Genomic DNA, 23,575 nt, shown 5'->3' on the forward strand with positions numbered 1-23,575 from the left:
GGGGGGTTGTATTTTTCCCCATTATCTGTGCCCCTTTCTGATGATCATGTGCTGATCGGAGCGGAGGGACTATTTCTTCAGTTTCGGGCGCATGCTCATTCAGCTTCGCTCGCATGTTCTTCTGCCTTGGCTCAAATCGTGGCCAGCCACCTGCCGATCTCCTTGCCTTCCCTGGTGAAGTGATCTTCCTCTGCTCCCCATCCAGTAGTAGCCGGGACCCCGAAAAGTAAGACTTGAGAGGCTGTGAGGTGGGCGGCGACGGGCAGAGAGTCGCTGATTGTTGCCATTACTAGTAAAGAAAAAATATGTCCCCGGATTTCATTTTAAAAATCTGGTCACCTTAATCTAAAGACAATTTTTTTTGTTTTTTGAGGCCTCGTACACACGACCGAGGAACTCGTAAATGAATCGTCATTTTCCTCGACGAGTTCCTTGTTAGGCTTGTCGAGAATCTTGTCAAGCTTTCTTTGCGTACACACCGTCAAGACAAAATCTTGTTGTTCTCAAACGCGGTGACGTTCAACACGTACGACGGCACTATAAAGGGGAAGTTCGATTCCACTGGCACAACCCTTGGGGCTGCTTTTTCTAATCTCATGTTACTGCGTGTTAAGTACAAGTTTGGTATGAGACGATTCGCGCTTTTCCGTCTGTTACAGTGTGACGAATGTGCTCCATTACGAACGCTACTTTTACCGAAGGTACGCTCCCGTCTCATACTTTATTCTGAGCATGCGCGGGTTTCTAAGCATACACACGAACGTGTTTCTCTTTCTAAACCAGCCCAACGAGAAACACGATGAGGAAATTGAGACTCCCGACGAGGAAAAAGACTTGTTCTCTTTTTTTTCTCGTCGAGATCCACGACAGTTTTCTCGACGAAAAATATACACACGACCGTTCTCCTCGGCCAAAAAGCTCTGCCACCAAGTTTCTTGATGGATTCTGTCAAGGAAAACGGTCGTGTGTACGAGGCCTCACACACACAGCATTTTCTTTGTTCCTCAATGTGCCAGAACTCTTGGCAGGAAAAAAAACTGTTTAAAAACATACATAAACCTGTGTATTGCACACGCATTTAGGCGCATTTGGGCACAGAAAGCGTTAATGAAATCAATTGCCCAAAATATTAATTTAGACGTGTTTAGGCACTTCAGCGTTTTTTCTGCTCTTCAGCTCCTCTCCTAAATGCGCCTTTGACGTTTTTTTTTTTCTTTTTTCATCCTGCAAATGCGCTGAACTCTAGGAAAAGGCTATGCTGAGGCACATACAACTGCTCTAAGTACATTCAGCTGTGCGTGTGCCGGTCTTGACCTTGCCAGCAATTTATGTTGCTTTATGGGCTATGCCCTCAAGTTAAATTCTGGGGTCAGTCTAATGACTGTCTGGCACTGATGGTAAGGGCAGGCCTCTTAGGCCGCGTACACACGGTCGGTCAAAACCGATGGAAACGGACTGAAGGACCGTTTCATCGGTCCAAACCGATGGTGTGTTGTGATCGGTCAGTTATCCTTCGGTCAAAAATGTTAAAGCTTTAAAATTAAACCGATGGACGCCTAACCGATAGGTCAAAACCGACGGTTAGTATGCAAAAGCATCGGTTAAAAACCTGCGCATGCTCAGAATCAAGTCGACGCATGCTTGGAAGCATTGAACTTCATTTTTCTCAGCACATCGTCGTGTTTTACGTCACCGCGTTGGACTCGATTGTTTTTTCAACTGATGGTGTGTAGGCACATCAGACCTTCGGACCGTTCTCATCGGATGGACTGATCGTGTGTACGCGGCCTTAGACTACATGCGTTTATATTTATTGGTGCTCATGGTATACTGTGACTGGCATTGTTTGGTACATTTGGTAAGTTGTACTTTTGAAAAGTACAATAAAGCTGTGGCCTTGCCCTATTTCCAACTTAATCAGCTTCCATGTCCTTTTGGGGTGGGGGGCAAGGTATTGGTTTATTAATGGGTCATAAATGAGCCTATGCTTCTCAGCAGTCAAGGTTAGCCATGGGAGTCTCTCAACTCCAAGCCACACTATTGCTAATATAGGCAGGGAACAGCAACAGGTTCAGTAAATTGTGACTCTCCTCCCTTATGCCTTCACTCCCCCACTGCTTTGTTGACTGTCTGAAGTTAAAATGAAATACCCTGTTGTGGGCAGGGCCACTCGTCGTGAATGTGGAGGTACCATATGCTGTACATGTGCTCACCAATGGCGGGGACCGTGGTCATGTAAAGGGCAAACATTATGGTGGTTCCTGGACTTACAGATGAGCTGTGTCACTGTGTGCAGCAATAAAATTACAGAGTTCCTCTGAAAATGGTGTCCTATGTCAATACTCATTGTTGCCTGATGTATGTTGCATTTAGGTGGGACATCGCTGAGCCTGTTCCCTCTCCACCAGTCCAGCAAACCTCTGTTACCTCACTCCCAGTAACTGAATGGGGTCCCGCCGTGCACTTAGCGCAGACCTCATGCATACACTTGTTAACTCCTATCTTCCCATACCAAGTGGCTCATAAAAGTGCTTCAGTTTACATAGTTACATAGTAGGTGAGGTTATATAAGACACAAGTCCATCAAGTCCAAGACCTACATAGAAATTGCATATCATCTCAATTGTGAGATCTGAAGAAAAAGGATTGGTTGAGCTCAGACTATACTGAGGATGAGTGGTGGAAGCGAGGGAGAGGATGTGGCGGTTGATGTTGGATTGCGTTTCAGAATTACTAATCTCTCTCAACTCTCTTTGATATGTGCTGCGATTGACTTTAATTGAGAAGTCGAAAAGACCAGGCAGAAAAAAGTGGGCTGAACAATGACTGCAGTCTATCAGATGTGGATGCCGGCTGCCAAAATACAGTAGCCAACAACTGGATTTCTTCCATTAGCCAGGATCTATAAATATCTTTACGTGATTGGCCAGCTTTAAAAGTCATCCTTTTGACATGATACTGATTCTGGTGATATTGAGGTTGGAGGCTGATTACTGATGTACATTCCACATAAATAAGGTGAAGTCGTAATCACTTTGAATACCAAATCCTATACAGTGGAAAACAGGAATTTTCTTTGCAGATGATTACAGTACACATAGCACCACTTAGCTAAGACTTTTATTCTTTAGTACCTCAATCGCATTGCATTCAGATTAGTTATAATATACTGATTATTTAAAGTGAACCTGAACTCCAAAGGAAATATTTGCTGTGAATTTGGAACACCTAGAAGTATTCTGGAAATTTTATAGAATTTTTCTCAAATTACTCTTGAAAATAGCAGTGCACTTCCTTCTATGTGAGTGTGTCTAGGCACTCCTGTGCCTGCAGCATTCCCAAAGAACAAGATCTAAGGCACTGAGATCTTGTGATGTCACTACCTTGCTGCTCATCATTCTTCTTGCTGGAGGCTAGGCATAGGTCGTCACATTTGATGCCGTCGCCGCCATCTTGCTTCACCCTACCTATGCAGTGGAAACTACCGCAAATGCGTCAAAGTCATTTCGAGCATGCGCAGGTTTTCACGGCAACAGGTAAGTATACAGACGCTCGGGTTTCTCGTCGGGAAACAGGCCGACAAGAATCTCGACGAGAAACTAGAGAGCAGGATCTCTATTTTTCTCCTCGAGATTCTAGGAAGATTTCCAGATGAGAAACCTGAAAGCCTCGTACACACGCACGGTTTACTCGGCAAGAAAGCTCTGCCAGCAGATTTTTTGCTTTAATGCATAGAATGTATTAAGGTAAAAAAACCTTCTGCCTTTAGAACCATTTTAACCAATCATATTTTATGTTATTGTAGCCATTAAGTGCTGTAATTTCCAATTTGCAAGAATGAAACGTTATATATGATATTAACAACTTGTCTACCAAAGGGCATTTATAAACAGCATGGTAGACTAGGTGTTAAAGCAGGGATCCTCAAACTACGGTCCTCCAGCTGTTGCAGAACTACACATCCCATGAGGCATTGTAACACACTGACATTCACAGACATGACTAGGCAAGGCATGATGGGGATTGTAGTTCCTGGAGGGCCATAGTTTGAAGACCCATGTGTTAAAGTTCACGGCGAGTGCAAAAACGTTTTTATTGTACGTTCCAATCTAAATTTATTAGACTGTACATCAAGTTTTGTAACATTTGTGTCCATATTATTGCATGGTCAGTCTACACCAGGGGTGCCCAACCAGTGGCCCGGGGGCCACATGTGGCCCACAGAACCCTCTGATGTGGCCCACGACCTCCTGCTCTGGGATAGAATAGAATACTGTTATTAAAGGTACGTTTATTACTAAAATCACAGTGTATATATGGGCATATCTGTTCTACAGTGGTTACTAGGCTGCTTTCAAACTGATCCGCAGGTGCAGAGCAGTTTACCTGCACTGAGCCATAGACTTCTGTTATTACCTGCGAGTTTGGTGAGCTTTCTGAAAGTGCACCAATCCTGCAGAATATAATAGAAGTCTATTGCAAAGTGCAGGAAAGCCAAAAGGTACACTGTGGTGCGAGTAAACCACAGCACATCAGTGTGAAAGGGGGGTCCGACCAATTGGACCCTCCATTCACCTCTAAGTAGTGGCAGATATAAACACTGATTTGTGTTCTACCTCCAATCTGATCCGCTAAAAAAAGGAGTATAGCAGACCAGACACGGACATGCCATCCACCCGCTCCGCTCATTGTGGCCCGCGACCGGTTACCAAGTCGCTTAAGTGGCCCTCGCTCCTCAAAAGGTTGGTCACCCCTGATCTACACGTACCTGTTGGCTTGAATGGTTTCTGAATATGTTACAAAAAGGAAGCAAATCTATTTCTAAGGGCCCTTTCACACGTACGGACCGTATGTCCGCATTTTCATCCGTCCGTTTGCGGATGAAAACGGGACATACATGGGTCCCTATGTTATTACGGGTGTCAGTGGATGAACATCCGCTGACACCCGTAATTTGTCCGCCTCCGCAAAGATCCGCATTTGCAGACGGAAGAAATCCTATTTTTCTTCCGTCTGCCGGATCGGATGAACACAGACATACGGTCCGTGTTCGTCCGATCCCCCATAGGGGAGAACGGAGGAAACACAGGGTGGTCCCTGCACAGTGTGCCGGGACCGCCCTGTCAGCTGCCAGCTCAGCAGGAGGATCCCTGCTGAGCAAAATCGGACACACGGAGGCGGATCATTACTGATCCGCTCCGTGTTAAAAGGCCCTAACAATCAAACCTGCCTAGAGCTATTTAAAACTTTTCAATGTATCAATTCAGTGCTTACAATCTCATCCAATAAATACACTTATTATCCTATATGAGCCCACACATGCTAAAAGATTTAAAAGAACAGTTCTAAATGTAAAAGATTTAGCTCCATGTTTAAGAATCATGCAGGCATTTTCTAGTTTAGAATAATTATTACTATATTTGTATCATTTATGCTCTAATATACTATTATTATTATTATGCAGGATTTATATAGCACCAACAGTTTGTGCAGCGCTTTACAACATGATATACCCAATAACACCCGCTATTTAGTAGCCCTTTCATCTTTATTTTTACTACCAAGTATAAAACAGATGACTAATTTATAGCTTCACATCAAAACAGACAGCCAAAATAATAACAGTCAATAATAATGTCCGATAGACTTTAATTAGTTACCAAAAACATCTTTAATGACTTTGATGCTGTCATAAAAATTCCCACGGGTCCCACATAAATAATCCAAGATAATTTGGCTGTATAGCGGCTTTCTGCATTGTAGTTCTATGTAAAATATCTGGATTGACACATAGCCAACTGCATTGCCCATTGGTCCGTCTGAAATCAGAAATCAGGTCCTATATTTTCCAGAAATGAGTTAGAAGCCTAGGGCCAGATTCACGTAGAATCGCGGCGGCGTAACGTATCCTAGATACGCAATTTTTCATTGATTCACCAAGCACTTGCGATGAAAACTACGCCGGCGGCCTCCGGCGCAAGGCGGGCCAATTTAAATGGGCGTGTGCCATTTAAATTAGGCGCGCTCCTGCGCCGGACCTACTGCGCATGCTCCGTTTCTTTACTCCCGCCGTGCTTTGCACGCCGCAACGTCATTTTTTTGAATGGCGTCGTGCGTAGCGTACTTCCGTATTCCCAGACGACTTACGCAAATGACGTTAAATTTTGAATTTCGACACGGGAACGACGGCCATACTTTAGACAGCAATACGCTTGCTGACTAAAGTTAGGGCACCAAAAAAAACGACTAACTTTGCGACGGGAAACTAGACTAGCGGCAACATAGCGAACGCGAACAACTGTCGTGGATCTGCCGTAACTCCTAATTTGCATACCCGACGCTGGTTTACGACGCAAACTCCCCCCAGCGGCGGCCGCGGTACTGCATCCTAAGATCCGACAGTGTAAAACAATTACACCTGTCGGATCTTAGGGATATCTATGCGTAACTGATTCTATGAATCAGTCGCATAGATAGAAACAGAGATACGACGGCGTATCAGGAGAAACGCCGTCATATCTCATTTGTGAATCTGGCCCCTAACACCCAGACATGAGTATCAGCATATTATTTAAAGACTGGTCTATACATTCTTAAGTTGGGTTGGTCATCTGATTATTTTTGTTGGACTGTCTTTTTTCCTGATTAGACATAAGTACACTTAAAGCTGAAGTCTGAGATAAGCAAATATTGTCTAAGTATAAAGCCGAGTACACACGATCGGTTTGTCCGATGAAAACAGACCGATGGACTGTTTTCATCGGACAAACCGATCGTGTGTGGGCCCCATCGTTTTTTGTTTTTTTCCATCGGTGCAAAAAAATAGAACATGTTTTTAATTTTTCCTATGGATAAAAAAACGATAGAAAAATCCGAGGGTGTGGAACTCCATCTGACAAAAATCCACGCATGCTCAGAATCAAGTTGACGCATGCTCAGAAGCATTGAACTTCATTTTTTTCGGCTCATCGTAGTGTTGTACGTCACCACTTTTTGGCACGGTCGGATTTTTGACCAATGGTGTGTAGGCAAGACTGATGAAAGTCAGCTTCATTGGATTTATTTATTTTATTTATTACTATTTATTTGGGAAGCGCACATATACCACCGGTCGGTTGTGCCAAAGCGCTTTGTGACAAAATAGCCCGGATGTTCTGGCGAGGGGAGCATAAATAAAAGAGAAGGGAGAAAAAAAAAAAAAAGAAATCGGCGAAGAAAAATTGGCCTAGGATTGAAATGCTTGGCAGAATAGCCAGGTCTTCAGCTTCTTCCTGAACGCATATAGGCTTCGGGAGATGCGAATGTTAAGCGGGATTAAAGTGGATGTAAAGCCTTACATATACCCAGTGAAGTGACTATCTTCAGATGATACACAGAGATGAAACAAATCCTCCTACATAAGTTGTACCTGCTTATCTGCAGCCATCTTTTCTCTATATCCGTTCAAAGAGCCAAATCTACCCAGCTTGTCTGAGCTTCCAGAGGCGGGGGATCCAATGACACTATACCGCTCAGGGAAGAGAGCTGAGTGTAATCTGGGACCTGAACAAATGGATAGGACACCACCTCTCTACACAATCTCATAGAGAAACATGGTCAGCTGAGACTATCAGATACAGGGCTGTGTGCTAGAGGCCCCTTCCCTGGCCCATCCATTACTTGGAGTTTGCACAACTTGTGAAAAATTACTCATGCAGATGAACCAGACAGCATACAGATATCACTTTCAGTGCTTTGGATTGAGGCAAATACAGATTATATAACGCTGTGCTTTGTTCATTTTTCATGTGAGAGGTTTACAACCACTTTAAAAGAACAGCAAAGTGAATGCATATTTTGAGTTACTATCACAATTATAATCCTAAAGAGGAGCTCCAGGCTCCCCCCCAAAAAAAATATTGTAGTTGCTGACTTTTAATAGTGAAGCTTCCCCTTTTGGGTGGAGCTCCGCTTTAAGTTGTTTTATGTAACTTTTACATTCTTACATTCTGGATCTTCCATTTTCTTATTGCATTACATGAAGAGATTTGTAGATTAGCATGTAGAGGAGACAGAGTAGATTAGCTGCTATAATGACCTAATTGTTGATCTCAGCCTCTCAGGAAATGTATTGTTTTTAATGACGTAGCCATCTTACAGACTTGCATTGCGAGAAGTAATAAAGCACAATCATTGTAGTTGATTTTCAAAAGTAGTAAAGCCTGTTCACTTTGGGAAGTACATTTTTACTTTGGAAGGGAGTTTTCACTTCGTTTCGTGAATGACATGAAGTTGTGCTGATTTTTTTATTTTTCTTGCGTACATGATTGAGTATTTTTTGCAAAGTGGATTTCTACCACATCAACTACGCCACTAAGGTAACTGAAAACTACCATACAAAGTGAAAATTCATTTTGCAAATTGAACATGCTTTAATCATTTAGAAAGTCAGCCATACTGTGTAGCACTGCAATGTGCGGTGCAGGACTTGCAATCAATCAATGTCTTTCTCCAATTTGCATATAAAAATTACAAAACACAGGAACAAGGGTTTTAAACATTAACAGAAATTTATAAGAATATTTATGTCAACCTGATCCCATCTAAAATTACATTACCATAACATTTCTAGTTATCCAATTTTTTCAAACAAAAGTCCTGCAGGCGGCAGAGGCTGCAATGTGGGACACAGAGAGGCTGCAATTTGGAGCGCAGTGAGCAGGGCTCAAGTCGTGCGGGAACGCGTGGGAACGGAGTCCCTGCACTTTTTTCACAGCAGGAACGCAGTTCCCTTTGCAGGACTTTAGCAGCCGAGCCGCTCGAGCCAATCCTTCACTAAGCGGCGATGCCCAGCTCGAGTCACTGTCAGGGGCAGGCGACCCTTAGTAATCCTTTATGTTACTGGCCGCTTCCTGTACATGGATTCATTGGGTAGTGTGCGGGTATTCCATCACTTCCTCAATGCCGCAATGTCTCCTGGGAGCTTTTGTCATTGTTCCCAGGAGACATTGCGGAGGTCTGCCGCGAGTTATCGCGGGATTTAGAAAGAACTTGCTTAAAAAAAAACATGCGGTTTAGTAATTATGCATATAAGAGTATCATTTTTTTTTTTTTTTTGGTGGGGGAGTGGATCTTGGGTGGGAGTTCCCACACTTTTTTCCCCAGGACTTGACCCCTGGCAGTGAGGCTACAATTTGGGGCACAGTGAGGCTGCAATTTGGGACACAGTGAGGCTGCAATTTGGGGCACAGTAAGGCTGCAATGGGGGCACAGTGAGGCTGCAATGAGGCTGCAATGTGGGGCACAGTGAGGCTGCAATGTGGGGCACAGTGAGGCTGCAATTTGGGGCACAGTTAGGCTGCAATGGGGGCACAGTGAGGCTGCAATGGGGGCACAGTGAGGCTGCAATGTGGGGCACAGTAAGGCTGCAATGTGGGGCAGTTATCCAATTTTTTCAAACAAAAGTCCCATGTTAGTTTATGAGAATGATTGTAATCATGGACTAGTTTCTTGTTTTTTAAGACCATTATTATGATTCTTAATGACCGCATTCACATTGGCGCAGAGATCCATACAGCATGCAAAAGTTAATGCGTCTGGATCATCATGAAGCTGTATGTGGCAGCCTATGTTAGTCCATTTAGTGGCTGTATGGACTCATCCATCGTTGGGCTGGCGAGGAGCTGGGGTGCCTGGGACTGGGGGGGACGAGCACCGCTGGCATGCAGGGTTGATTGAGAGCCGTTCTACCGATGGAAGAGAACATGGAGTTATAGGAGAACCGCGGGATCACCGAGCAGTATAGCACGCTTACGTTAAAACTGTCTCCACTCTGCTCACTCTCACACAGCCTCGCCTCCTCCTAACCCCGCACCTGTGATAGACAGAACGCAGGGATGCATTCTGTCTATCACAGGCGTGGGGTTAGGAGGAGGCGGGGCTGTGTGTGACGGCAAGCAGAGTGGAGACAATTGTAATGCAAGTTGTAACAGTGTGCTATAACACTCTGTGATCCCGTGGCTCTCCGATAACTCCAGTCATGATCCGGCCGCCCTTACCCTTCCTCCACCCTGGCGAGGCTACAATTGGGGCACAGTGAAGCTGCAATGGGGGCACAGAGAGGCTGCAATTTGGGGCACGTAGAGGCTACAATTTGGAGCACAGTGAGGCTGCAATGGGGGCACAGTGAGGCTGCAATTTATTATTTTTATTATTTATTTTTGTAACTTAATTCTCCATAAAACATTTAGGTGTAATTTCATGAGATAATTTAGGTGTGATTAGGGGCGGGGCATGGTAAGGGTTGGGTGGGGCAACTGGTGGCGAGTAACCCTTGAGGCCTGGCCAGTAGCTCAGGACTTGAAATTTTGAGCAATATTCATTATTTGAAATTTTGTAAATTTTGTATAGTATTCATTAAAGCGGGAGTTCACCCATTTATTTATTTTTTGACCTTTTCCCCTTAGATTCCTGCTCGTTTTGTCTAGGGAAATCGGCTAGTTGTTTTAAAATATGAGCAGTACTTACCCGTTTTCGAGATGCATCTTCTCCGTCGCTTCCGGGTATGGGTCTTCGGGAGCGGGCGTTCCTTCTTGATTGACAGTCTTCTGAGAGGCTTCCGATGGTCGCATCCATCGCGTCACTAGTAGACGAAAGAAGCCGAACGTCGGTGCGGCTCTATACTGCGCCTGCGCACCGACGTTCGGCTTCTTTCGGAAAATCGTGACGCGATGGATGCAACCGTCGGAAGCCTCTCGGAAGACTGTCAATCAAAATAGGAACGCCCAGTCCCGCAGCCCATACCCGGAAGCGACGGAGAAGATGCATCTAGTAAACCGTAAGTACGGCTCATATTTTAAAACAACTAGCCGATTCCCCTAGACAAAACGAGCATCCTTCTAAGGGGAAAAAGTCATATATACGGGTGAACCTCCGCTTTAAGTGCCAACTCTTTAGAGCTTGATCATCATTTTTTATATTACATTAAAGTAATAAAACATGTTTTGATGGCTCTTTTGGCTTAGACAGATTTCATATGTCTCTTTGCAGGGACAAAGTTCTAACTGAGACCATTAGTATCAAATGCAAATGTGACATGAAGCTAGAATCGGCATCTCGATAAGCAAATGCTACATGGATAATATGATTAAACAGCTAAAAGCACCTGCTTCAAGCAGTAAATGTTTCACAATTCCTTGTACAAGTGTAATACTTAATGGCTGATAAATACCATAAAGTGATAAGAAATGTCCAAAGATTATTGGACGTCATTAACTGTATGTTAAAACCTGGATAAAAACTCGAGGACAGTGTCTGTGTGTGCTCATAGACATAAGTTAGTGGCTGGATTATAAGGTTCAAGTGGTTGCCTGGACTTTATATCTCACCTGAACGGCACCTACATTTTGCATTTGGGTCACTGTATTATAAGTATGGGTGGTTCAGGCTGGCACAAATGAAGGCCTGAAATGACTGCACTTTCTATCTCTAGCAGATAAATAGGTAACTGTCATACAGGAATGTCAGGGGCATGTGCCTACGCAAACGTGTACATACACATTAAATGTTTTAATAACCTTCCTTCTAAGTTTTGTAATTAGGCATGCACATATAGACAGCTGTAATTTATTTTAGTATCTATTTGTGCTTCTTCTTTAACCACTTAAGACCCGGACCAAAATGCAGATAATGGACCAGGCCAGGTTTTGCGATTCGGCACTGCGTCGCTTTAACAGGCAGTCGTGCGACGTGGCTCCCAAACAAAATTGGTGTCCTTTTTTTCCCACAAATAGTGCTGTCTTTTGGTGGTATTTGATCACCTCTGCGGTTTTTATTTTTTGCGCTATAAACAAAAATAGAGCGACAATTTTGAAAAAAATTCAATATTTTTTACCTTTTGCTATAATATCCCCCAAAAATATATAAAAAAACTTATTTTTTTCCTCAGTTTAGGCTGATACGTATTCTTCTACCTATTTTTGGTAAAAAAAATCGCAATAAGCGTTTATCGGTTGGTTTGCGCCAAATTTATAGCATTTACAAAATAGGGGATAGTTTTATTGCATTTTTATTAATTATTATTTTTTTACTACTAATGGCGGCGATCAGCGATTTTTTTTCTTGACTGCGACATATATGCATATACCGCTACCGCACCTCCCGTGCCCAGTGTGAAAGGGGCCTAAAGGTCGTGGAGTAAAAAGTGTGGGGGGGGGGGGAGCTGATCTGAGGCCTTAAGTGGCTAAGAAAGAAGGGGGCTAATTTAAGATGGTAAGGTGAGGTGATTGGAGATCTGTTCATGCGCACACACGTACTGGCAAGACATTTCTTCTACAGACTAATGTCATATTTTACAGAAATAAAAATGTTTTTTTGTTAACAATATACTTTATTTACATTACTTCTGCTTTTCTCACCATGGCAAGATGTTATTCCCAATCCCTGCAGCAGTGGTCAGTTCCTGAGAGAGCCCTGTGGCACATATGCGCATGCACCAGGTTTCCCATAAATGTGCAAAGACTGGCAACAGTGAATCCTGAAACCTTTCCTGTCTTTGCATGCACAGATGCGTGGATGGGCCATATGGGTGCCTCTGCACATGCACAATAATGTCAGTGCCAAATGGGGTGGGGCGGGGCTAAAATTTTGCTTTAAATTAGTCATAGTTTTGCTTTTACCTTAAAGACTTTGCCCCTCTTTGTCACTTTTAATTTTTAAATAAACACTTATTTCTCTATGCTTCCTGGCTGAAAGAGACCAACCCTCCCCATTACATCTATCATGATACCTCCCATGATTATCAGGGTGTTGTACAATGTTTTGTTTTTTTTCTTTTGGTGTTTTGGTGGATACAAAGTTTTTTTCAACCCCATTATTGTTAAGCCTGCCTTGCCTACACACGATCGTGAAAAAAAAAATACAACACGTACAACGGCACTATAAAGGGGAAGTACCATTCAGATGGCGCCACCCTTGGGGCTGCTTTTGCTGATTTTGTGTTAAGTAAAAGATTGGTGAGAGACGATTCGTGCTTTTCTGTCTGTTACAGCGTAACGAATGTGCTATCTCCATTACGAACGCTAGTTTTACCAGAAAGAGCGCTCCCATCTCATAATTTGCTTCTGAGCATGCACGTTTTTTTCACGTCGTTAAAGCCTACACACGACCATTTTTTACGCCATTAAAAACGACAACGTGAAAAACAACGCGAAAATTTTGAGCATGTTCTAAATTTTTAATGCCCATTTTTAACGTCCCGAAAAATGCTCTGGAGCCCACACACGTTTGTTTTTAATGACATTAAAATAAAAATTCACATTGTGTGTACGCGGCATAATTCAGGAAGAATGTTGAATGTACTATTTGACACACACATAATCTTTATAGTGCACACCTACAAGCTGAAGTTGCATCACACATTACGTATTCGTAAATGACAAAACCAGCTCAAAATGTGTGCTTGCTGAAAATAGCTTCACTTTAAGCTTAGTATGATTAATTGGCAATAAATAGCTGTATGTGATGAAAGGTATTCTGTTTTCATTGGCCCACAAGAGATTAAAAAAAAAAACTGAGATGTTGTATGGTGTGGATTTTCGGGATTATTTCTTATGTCCATCAAAAACTCTGGAACTGAGCTATTTTGACAAAAGCTTGTGTGGCTCAGTCATTCAATTCTATTTCAGTCTACCAAAAGCCAAATTATAACTTTTATCTGTTGGTTGACAGATGGGTCTATACAGTGTTCTTGTATAGCAGACTCTGTATTAAGAAGCAGTGTTTAACCACTTCCATACCGCACCTATTCTAGCACTTCTCTCCTTCATGTAAAAATCATCATTTTTTTACAGAAAATTACTCAGAACCCCCAAACATTATATATGTGTTTAGCAGACACCCTAGGGAATGAAATGCCGGTCATTTCACGGTATTTGCGCAATAATTTTTCAACCCCTTTTTTTGGGGAAAATAAACGGTTTCATGAATAAAAAAAATAATAAAGTTAGCCCAATTATTGTATAACATGAAAGATGATGTTACGCAGAGTAAATTGATACCCAACTTATCATGCTTTAAAATTATGCACACTCATGGAATGGCGTCAAACTTCGGTAATTAAAAATCTCCATAGGCGACGCTTTTTTTAAAGGTTACCAGTTTAGAGTTACAGAGGAGGTCTAGTGCTAGAATTATTGCTCTCAATCTAACGCACGCGGCGACACCTAACGTGTGGTTTGAACAGTGTTTACATATGTGGACGGGACTTACGTGCGTGTTCGCTTCTGAGCGAGAGCTACTGGGGACAGGGGAGTTTTAAAAAAAAAATTATATATTTTTTTTTTTCATTTGTAATAGGAATAGTGTGTGACAGGTCCTCTTTATGGAGAGATGCAGGGTCAATAAGACCCCGCATCTCTCCTCCAGGCTGGAAAGCATGAAATCGGGAAAAAGAAAAAAACAATCTCATGCTTTCAGCCGCGATTGCGGCTTTGTTTACTTCCGGGTATGACGTCATAATGGGTGTGACGTCATAACGTCGCGCCTGGGCCTCCGATGGTCAGAGATGACTGGTAATCATCTGGTCCCCAGAAATCACTATGCCCCTCATTCGGTGGCTGCTGATTAGTTCTCCGGACCTCCGATGGCACAGGAGAGCCTGGAGAAGTACCAGATGGCGGTGGGAGGGGGATGTCCCCTCCCGCTGCTTATAAGAACGATCAACGGTGGAACCGCCGCTATGATTATTCTTTTGGTGCACAGAATCGCCGCCTGAAAAAAAGGATATCTGAATGATGCCTGTAGCTGCAGGCATCATTCAGATATCCCCCACTGAATTCCAGGGTGTCATATGACATCCTACAGTACGGAAGTGGTTAAAAACAATTGAACGCCAGAGGGAGTACCAGGAGCTATAAGTTACAATTCCTCTGTCTCTAATAACCACTTCAGAGTTTTTCAACAGATAAACAGTGTAATAATGGATAAAGTACACTGGTAATCATGTGATTATGGCATTCTTTAAACTGTTTACTTGGTCTGGAAAGAAACGAGAGAGCTTATAGTGAAAGTAAAAGCAGTATTTCTTTTTTAGTATACGATTATAATAGAAAAGTTATACCTAATAGAAAAGTAAAAAAGACTAAAACAACTACACAGTGGGGTAGATTTTCTAAAGATGGAGAGTGCAACATCTGGTGCTGCCCTGCTTAGTAACCAGTCAGCTTCCAGGTTTTATTGTCACTGCTTAACTGAACAAGCTGAAGTTAGAAGCTGATTGGCTACCATACACAGCTGCACCAGATTCTGAGTGCACTAGTTTTAATAAATCTCCCTCTTAGGGGCAGAGTAACCAGTCTGCTTACAGTTTTTTTTCGTCAAAGCTTGTGTAGCGCCCACCCCAAATTTAGTGGGCGCTATTTCAAATTTGAGGGATGTCTGGGCCAGTATTTAGGTTCAGACCTGTTTGATTAATACAAATTTGACTCTGTTCTGGCTGTGGTACTACTTGGTAGTTTTCCCTTATTGCCTGCAGGTGGCGTTACCATCTCGGGCCTATGTTGGAACGCAGGTGTACCATGATGTGTTGGGTGTCCCTTCTCGGCAGTGGGTCATTGGGGTGGTGTCCCGCTGTGCATGCTGGGGAGGGGTACTTAAGGGGCAGACGCCATTGATCGGTGTCCTTCGCCTCGCGGGCCACCAGGCGCGAAGTGCGTGTGTGTGAGCCCGACTTCGGGGCCACGTTGACCCAGGGTTGCTTTGCTGTTGAGTAGGCCCAGCTATGCTGGCTGGGGCCTACAACTCTAAAAGGGGATCCCAAGCTGTCTGTCCACAAGGGAGGAAGCTGTGTTAATGAAGGAAACCGGGGGAGGACCTGCCCTGGAGGAGACCGGCAAAGTGCTAGTGTCTCGGGTGAGGCCTGGTGACCTGATTAGGGAGGGATCCACTACATTGAAAGCCCTGCAGTTTGCCGGTTCGGCTTAAAGGCTCTTCTACTGCAAGGCTGGAGGTTCGTGACTTTAAAATCCTGTGGCAGAGGATTCCTGGACGCATCCAAGTTCATCCAAAAGGTCTGTGGCAGAGGCCAAGTTCATTTCACGACAGTCTGTGCCATGACTGTCTGGACATTAGTTTGTGCATCATCCCGGCTGCTAGGCCATGTGAGAGGGGACTATCCGGGTGAGCAATACCCACTCAATAGTTGAGAGTGGAGACTGAAGCCGCGTACACACGATCAGTCCATCCGATGAGAACGGTCTGATGAACCGTTTTCATCGGTTAACCGATGAAGCTGACTGATGGCCCGTCGCACCTACACACCATCGGATAAAAAAACGATCGTGTCAGAACACGATGACGTAAAACACAACGACGTGCTGAAAAAAAACGAAGTTCAATGCTTCCAAGCATGCGTCGACTTGATTCTGAGCATGCGTGGATTTTTAACCGATGGTTGTGCCTACTAACGATCGGTTTTGACCTATCGGTTAGGAATCCATCGGTTAAATTTAAAGCAAGTTGGCTTTTTTTTAACCGATGGTTAAATAACCTATGGGGCCCACACACGATCGGTTTTGACCAATGAAAACGGTCCATCAGACCGTTGTCCTCTGTTTAACCTATCGTGTGTACGAGGCCTGATTGACTATTTTTGAGCATTCAGTGTCGTGTGCCTGAACCTTTCCCTACTCTTCTCCTTCCTTCTACTTTCTCTTCTTCAAGTTACCCTGCAGTGAAAATAAAACCAAACTGTTGAGGGTTTTACATCTGCCTGGACATTGCATTTATTATGGACTTTCCTACCCTGACAACGAAGCTATAGAGGTAACGTGCAAACCCAAAATTTAACCAGCAGCTCCTCCGGGGGTAGTGCTACACTTCATTTAACAAAATGAAGTTAGAAGCTAATTGGCTGCCATGCATAGCTGTACCAGATTTTGCACTCTATAGTTTTAGTAAATCAAACCCAACGGCTACTGACTAAATAACATGGGTCTAATTATACTATGGGAACGAGCAGTAATCTTTAAATATTTTGCAAATGCAGTCTACAAATGTTACAAAAATGTAATTTTCTATTGTGCACCTGGTGTCTAAAAGTCTAGAATTCCCCATTAGCAATCTTTTGAGTTGTGTAAAGCTTTTATTAGCATAAACAGAAATTTACTAGCTTTTATTATGGATTGTTTTATAAGAGCAAGCTTGTGAATCTTCATTCTGTTTAATCCTTTGTACTGTCAGGATGGCCCAGCAGTGGATTGAAGATGATGAAGAGGAAATAGTACGAGAAAAGAGGAGAAGAAATCGTGAAGGATCAACCACAACCAAAGTAATGGAAGTATTTCCTGAGACAAGCAGGCAAGTTTATCACAGCTTCTTGCAGATCAGGCCCAAAAATATCTAGCAGACATCAAAGGTTGTTTAGTAAGTTAGCCCAAGTGTGATTACTTAGTTTTGAGTAGACATCAGATTTACTCTTTGCTGGCCTTGGTTTACCTTGTTAAGACATAAAAATTCATCTATGCCATGACCTGTCACTGTTAACTTTGTGTCAGACCGTGATGCATTCTTCATATGCATAATCCAGTAAGCAGCATTTTATACCATAACGGAGGAAATGATGACCCTTTTAAGAAGCAAGTGAGCCATGAAAACTACCAACATCCACTCTTAACTGATTATTCCCTTGATTCTTAAAGGGAACCTGTGGCAGGAGAAGTATAAATTATGTCATTGCCCATATCATTCTGAGGACACTAAATACTTTAGTTTATAGCTTTACCGATGTGGAATACACACTCTGGGTAAGTCATAAAGGGTACCACAGTCAGGTACATGAATCTGTCAATGCCAGCACTGAGGTCCTAGTGTCTATACTGGACACATTCCTTAATGTGCTCTTTCACTCCCTGGGCACTGCGTCCATCACACAGACAGGTACACGGCTTAGGGTTTTATACTAGGGGTGGATGGGACCTGATGGGGAACTGAGAGACTGGTTGCCTATCAGGTCTGTTTTACTTTTGATTGGCAGTAAATGGCAGCAGATGGAACCACAGCTAAAGCCACAGTCAAATAGTGGCATTTTTTAATCCACCCATTGTCATGCCCTGTCAATTACAGGGAAGGCAGACCTAATGGGGAACTGGTCTCAGAGTTCCCTGCCCACACAAGCAAGTGCAGTGCCCATGAATTCGAGTTGTTGGGTGGGAGAACTCTGAGAGATTAGTTCCACATAAGGTCCATCTTGCCTGGGATTGACATAGACTGGCAGTGGGTCAATTCCAACACTGCTATTGGACTGCAAGTGGCTGTGCTTACTGCCAGTTCAGTGTAGCAGCGGTTCCTAGGAGGCAGATGGCGTTTGTCCTAGCATTCAAATATATTAGAAAAGTAATAACCAAAAAAAAACCCTCCCCATCTGTACACCAAATTTGAGTTGGCCCTAATTGCCACCAGTTTGCTATTCTACGGACTGTCTGTAATTGTTTTAAAACTTGTCACAGATTCTAAAAGTGGTGGTAGTAAGAAGTACCTGAATCTGGGGCACATGCTGGTACTTGTAAAGAAACCAATGCAAGGCTTTCATGTATTGGGTGCACAGCCATATTAAAGCAGTAGTAAACTGCCAGAAAAATCAAAAACAATGAGTTCCCCTTGCAGGTTTAAGTCATAATGTATTAGTGTGCACCGCATACTAGTGCATTATGACAGACTTACGTGTACAAGGAGCCCTCCAGCACAGTGCTGAAACGGCCCCTCAACACAGCCATCTTCACCCAGTCTTCCTCTGTGGGCTCCAGCTGTATGAATGGCCCGGGGCCATGATGACGTCACTCCCGCAGCTCCAAAACAGAGCTCTGAAGATCCGACACGGTATAGGTCGTCACCTGCTGAATGTTGTGTGAATATCTCATAAACAGTGCACGTTTAGGAGATATTCACTGTACCTACAGGTAAGCCTTTTTGTAGGTTTACCTGTAGGTACAAGTTCAAAAGTGAAGTTTAATTCCACTTTAAAGTGGTCATACTGCCAGAAAAGTAACGTTACTGCTTGACTGTTTATGCCTGTTATTGTAAAATGAAAAATGTTATCTCTGAGTTACATTTACATTTGTTCCCGTTTTGAGTCTTCTATTCTTGCATCACTGCTCCAGTTCACAGCCCGTTTCTTCAGCTGTAAGCCCCAAGGAAAAGAAGGAGTTATTAAATGAAAAGGAACCGGAAAACTTCCAAGCTCAAAATGAAGAAAAGGCTGAAACACCTAAGCAACACAATGAAGGCAACAAGCTAACCAGCACTGGAGTAGACAAGATCAAGGTATCTACTACTGAGACACAGGAGGTAAAACAACCAAAGAGTGCTACACAAGAGAAACAAAAGGTGACAAGTATAAAAGAAGAAAACCAGAACCATGGTACAACAAGTAATAATATCCCGAATCAAACAGAAAGCATAACATCTATTAGCCAAAAGCAAAGTATCTCATCTAAAAATCAACAGTGTTTAGAGCCTGAAAGCGTAAAAGGAACATTACACAATAATCAGAATGTAAGAAGACTTAACCAAAAATTTAGTAACTGGAAAGAAGAAGACCACACAGTAAAGGTCCAGAAGGCACAGCTTCAAAAAAACAGCTCTCAAACCTACAAAAGGCTTGAAGAGGAGAAAACAGACATACCAGATAGTAAGGTAATTAAACTACAGCTAACTTCACAAGGGTCTGTATTAAAAGCCACAGAAAGCTATAAACAAAAAAGCATATGGCATACCTTAACTCCAAATGATAAAATATTATGTTTTATCCTCATATTCTGTTTTTGTTGTATTAGGCACAAGACCACCCAACACAAGGGAAGAATTCCAGTGGCCCAATCAGTGACCCAGTGAGTACTACACCTTCAGAACCACAAAATGAAACAAACACTTCATCCAGTCATGGGAGTCAGTCCAAGTACACGACTCAGGTGTTTGTTAGGTATGTACATCTATTACTACTTGTGTATAATTATGCTATTACATGTTCTTCTTCTGTCTGTGATCATGTCCTGACAGAATAAAACTAGTTCTCGTTAAAATGTGATCTACACCAAAACCTTATTTTTGTTACATATTGAACAGTGTAGGGAGGGATTAGAACCCCTGTCAGGTTGTAGTTATCTGAGAATTTGTTTTAGGGCTTGTTTACACTTACTTCGACTTCAATACACATTAAATTGCCTACCGCTTCAACATGCTAACTTAACCCCCAGAGCGGTATTCCCGAGCCTGGCTCAGGGTGGAATTTCAGGACCAAAAGCGGTAACCCCGAGCCAGACTCGGGACCGCCTCGCAGTGTCCACAGGCAGAGTTACTTACCTTGTTCCTGGATCCTGCGATGCCTCCCCGCTGTGTGATCGAGCTGTGTCCTCCTCACTCGATTCACAGTGCCGACGAGCTCCGTTCCCTGCGATGTTACAAAGCACGGGGGTGGAGATCGGCGCCAAATTTAAAAAAGTAAATAAACACAATACATACAGTATACTGTAATCCTATAGATTACAGTACTGTATGAAAAACATACACACCCCCTTTGTCCCTAGTGGTCTGCCCAATGCCCTACATGCACTTTTATATAATAAAAACTGTTCTTTCTGCCTGGAAACTGGAGATTGTCTATAGCAACCAAAAAGTGTCCCTTTATGTCAAAGTGGTTTTAGACCAGCTAAAAAACAACGATAATAAATTAGAATCACTTGCAGAATTGAGCGATAGTGATTTGTGGGAAAATTTGTCATCAAAAAATTAAAAGTAATAATTTGTATTATTATTATATTATTTGTTATAATTATTTACAGGGAGTGCAGAATTATTAGGCAAATGAGTATTTTGACCACATCATCCTCTTTATGCATGTTGTCTTACTCCAAGCTGTATAGGCTCGAAAGCCTACTACCAATTAAGCATATTAGGTAATGTACATCTCTGTAATGAGAAGGGGTGTGGTCTAATGACATCAACACCCTATATCAGGTGTGCATAATTATTAGTCAACTTCCTTTCCTTTGGCAAAATGGGTCAAAAGAAGGACTTGACAGACTCTGAAAAGTCAAAAATAGTGACATATCTTGCAGAGGGATGCAGCACTCTTAAAATTGCAAAGCTTCTGAAGCGTGATCATCGAACAATCAAGCGTTTCATTCCAAATAGTCAACAGGGTCGCAAGAAGCGTGTGGAAAAACCAAGGCGCAAAATAACTGCCCATGAACTGAGAAAAGTCAAGCGTGCAGCTGCCAAGATGCCACTTGCCACCAGTTTGGCCATATTTAAGAGCTGCAACATCACTGGGGTGCCCAAAAGCACAAGGTGTGCAATACTCAGAGACATGGCCAAGGTAAGAAAGGCTGAAAGACGACCACCACTGAACAAGACACACAAGCTGAAACGTCAAGACTGGGCCAAGAAATATCTCAAGACTGATTTTTCTAAGGTTTTATGGACTGATGAAATGAGAGTGAGTCTTGATGGGCCAGATGGATGGGCCCGTGGCTGGATTGGTAAAGGGCAGAGAGCTCCAGTCCGACTCAGATGCCAGCAAGGTGGAGGTGGAGTACTGGTTTGGGCTGGTATCATCAAAGATGAGCTTGTGGGGCCTTTTCGGGTTGAGGATGGAGTCAAGCTCAACTCCCAGTCCTACTGCCAGTTTCTGGAAGACACCTTCTTCAAGCAGTGGTACAGGAAGAAGTCTGCATCCTTCAAGAAAAACATGATTTTCATGCAGGACAATGCTCCATCACACGCGTCCAAGTACTCCACAGCGTGGCTGGCAAGAAAGGGTATAAAAGAAGAAAAACTAATGACATGGCCTCCTTGTTCACCTGATCTGAACCCCATTGAGAACCTGTGGTCCATCATCAAATGTGAGATTTACAAGGAGGGAAAACAGTACACCTCTCTGAACAGTGTCTGGGAGGCTGTGGTTGCTGCTGCACGCAATGTTGATGGTGAACAGATCAAAACACTGACAGAATCCATGGATGGCAGGCTTTTGAGTGTCCTTGCAAAGAAAGGTGGCTATATTGGTCACTGATTTGTTTTTGTTTTGTTTTTGAATGTCAGAAATGTATATTTGTGAATGTTGAGATGTTATATTGGTTTCACTGGTAAAAATAAATAATTGAAATGGGTATATATTTTTTTTTTGTTAAGTTGCCTAATAATTATGCACAGTAATAGTCACCTGCACACACAGATATCCCCCTAAAATAGCTAAAACTAAAAACAAACTAAAAACTACTTCCAAAAATATTCAGCTTTGATATTAATGAGTTTTTTGGGTTCATTGAGAACATGGTTGTTGTTCAATAATAAAATGAATCCTCAAAAATACAACTTGCCTTATAATTCTGCACTCCCTGTATATGTATTTATTATATTATAATTTATGATTTTGTGTTTCAAATGTTATTATACCCGGGATGTCTACTAGACTCTTGTTTGGACAGATTTAAGTGAGTTATTCCTAAGAATTGCAGGCCTACAAAATAAAACACCAAATTTCCATGCAAAATAATGGTACCGCTTTCAGCACCTAAAATCTGAAATAATCATACCGCCAGGGAGGTTAAAGGGGTTGTAAAGGTACAATTTGTTGTCCTAAATAGCTTATTTTACCTTAGTGCAGTCTTCCTTCACTTACCTCATCCTTCGATTTTGCTTTTAACGGTCCTTATTTCTTCTGAGAAATCCACACTTCCTGTTCTTCTGTCTGTAACTCCACATAGTAATGTGAGGCTTTCTCCCTGGTGTGGAGTGTTGTGCTCTAATGAAGCTTGGCAGATGCCATGTATGTATGTTGATATCTCATACCTGCAATTTCTGCAAACCAAAGAAAAGCTAAAGCTAAATAAAAGCCTCTCAAAAGCCGCAGGTGCTTCAAGTGAGCTTTGTCATAGATTTCTTTGGAGGCCTTGTAGAAGCTTTGAAGCACCACTAAAGCAGCATGGGGTCTAATTTTCGAAGCAAAGCAACACAAACACAAGGTGTAAACAGGACTGTAAGATAACCATTTTATTTAGTGACAGGTACTTTGACTGGCGTTCATAAAGCTTTAAAAAAACATGTATGAAGCCACCTTTTGAAGAAGATTTCATCTTAGGAAGTAAACTCCACAATAGCATCACAGACAGAAGTGTATTTTTTTTAAGTTACCTAAAGGAATTCTAGAACATCTTTTTAGTGTTCTTTTGTTGACTGTTTCCCTGTTGCAGAATTTCTGACACTTCCTGTCTGGTAAAAGGCTGTCCCAAGAACAGGAAGTGATGGAAAAATCTTTCTAATAGAGCCTTGGATAGCATTAAAACCTGGCTAGGGCTCTAACCCTTCCCCACACTATTCAACACAAGAAAAAGTTTCAAGTTATAGTTGCACTTTAAGTCTATTCTGAATGATGAAATATTACTCCATTTTAGTAGCTCTGCCACTTGGCTGTATCTAGGAAAATTGACTTGCTAATTCAAATATTGTACATTTTAGTTAAACTTTTTTGTCAGTGTATAAGGGAGTGATTGCAATATGCATAAGGTATGTTGCTGCAACGCTATTATAGTTTAAAGCGGGA

The 23,575-nt window shown here is 42.6% G+C and overlaps 1 protein-coding gene across 2 annotated transcripts in view; it reads left to right on the plus strand.

The window, feature by feature from the left end:
• LAD1 (ladinin 1) overlaps positions 1-23,575 on the plus strand; it is a 129,425-nt gene that overhangs the window by 46,683 nt on the left and 59,167 nt on the right. For both annotated transcript variants that reach the window (XM_040337728.1, XM_040337729.1), the window contains exons 2-4: positions 17,218-17,334; positions 19,134-19,668; positions 19,809-19,954. In XM_040337728.1, coding sequence (XP_040193662.1) covers positions 17,218-17,334; positions 19,134-19,668; positions 19,809-19,954 — 798 coding nt within the window. The remainder of the gene's footprint in view (positions 1-17,217; positions 17,335-19,133; positions 19,669-19,808; positions 19,955-23,575) is intronic.

This window comes from Rana temporaria, chromosome 2 (genome assembly GCF_905171775.1).
Source record: "Rana temporaria chromosome 2, aRanTem1.1, whole genome shotgun sequence".
NCBI classification, from domain to species: Eukaryota; Metazoa; Chordata; class Amphibia; order Anura; family Ranidae; genus Rana; species Rana temporaria.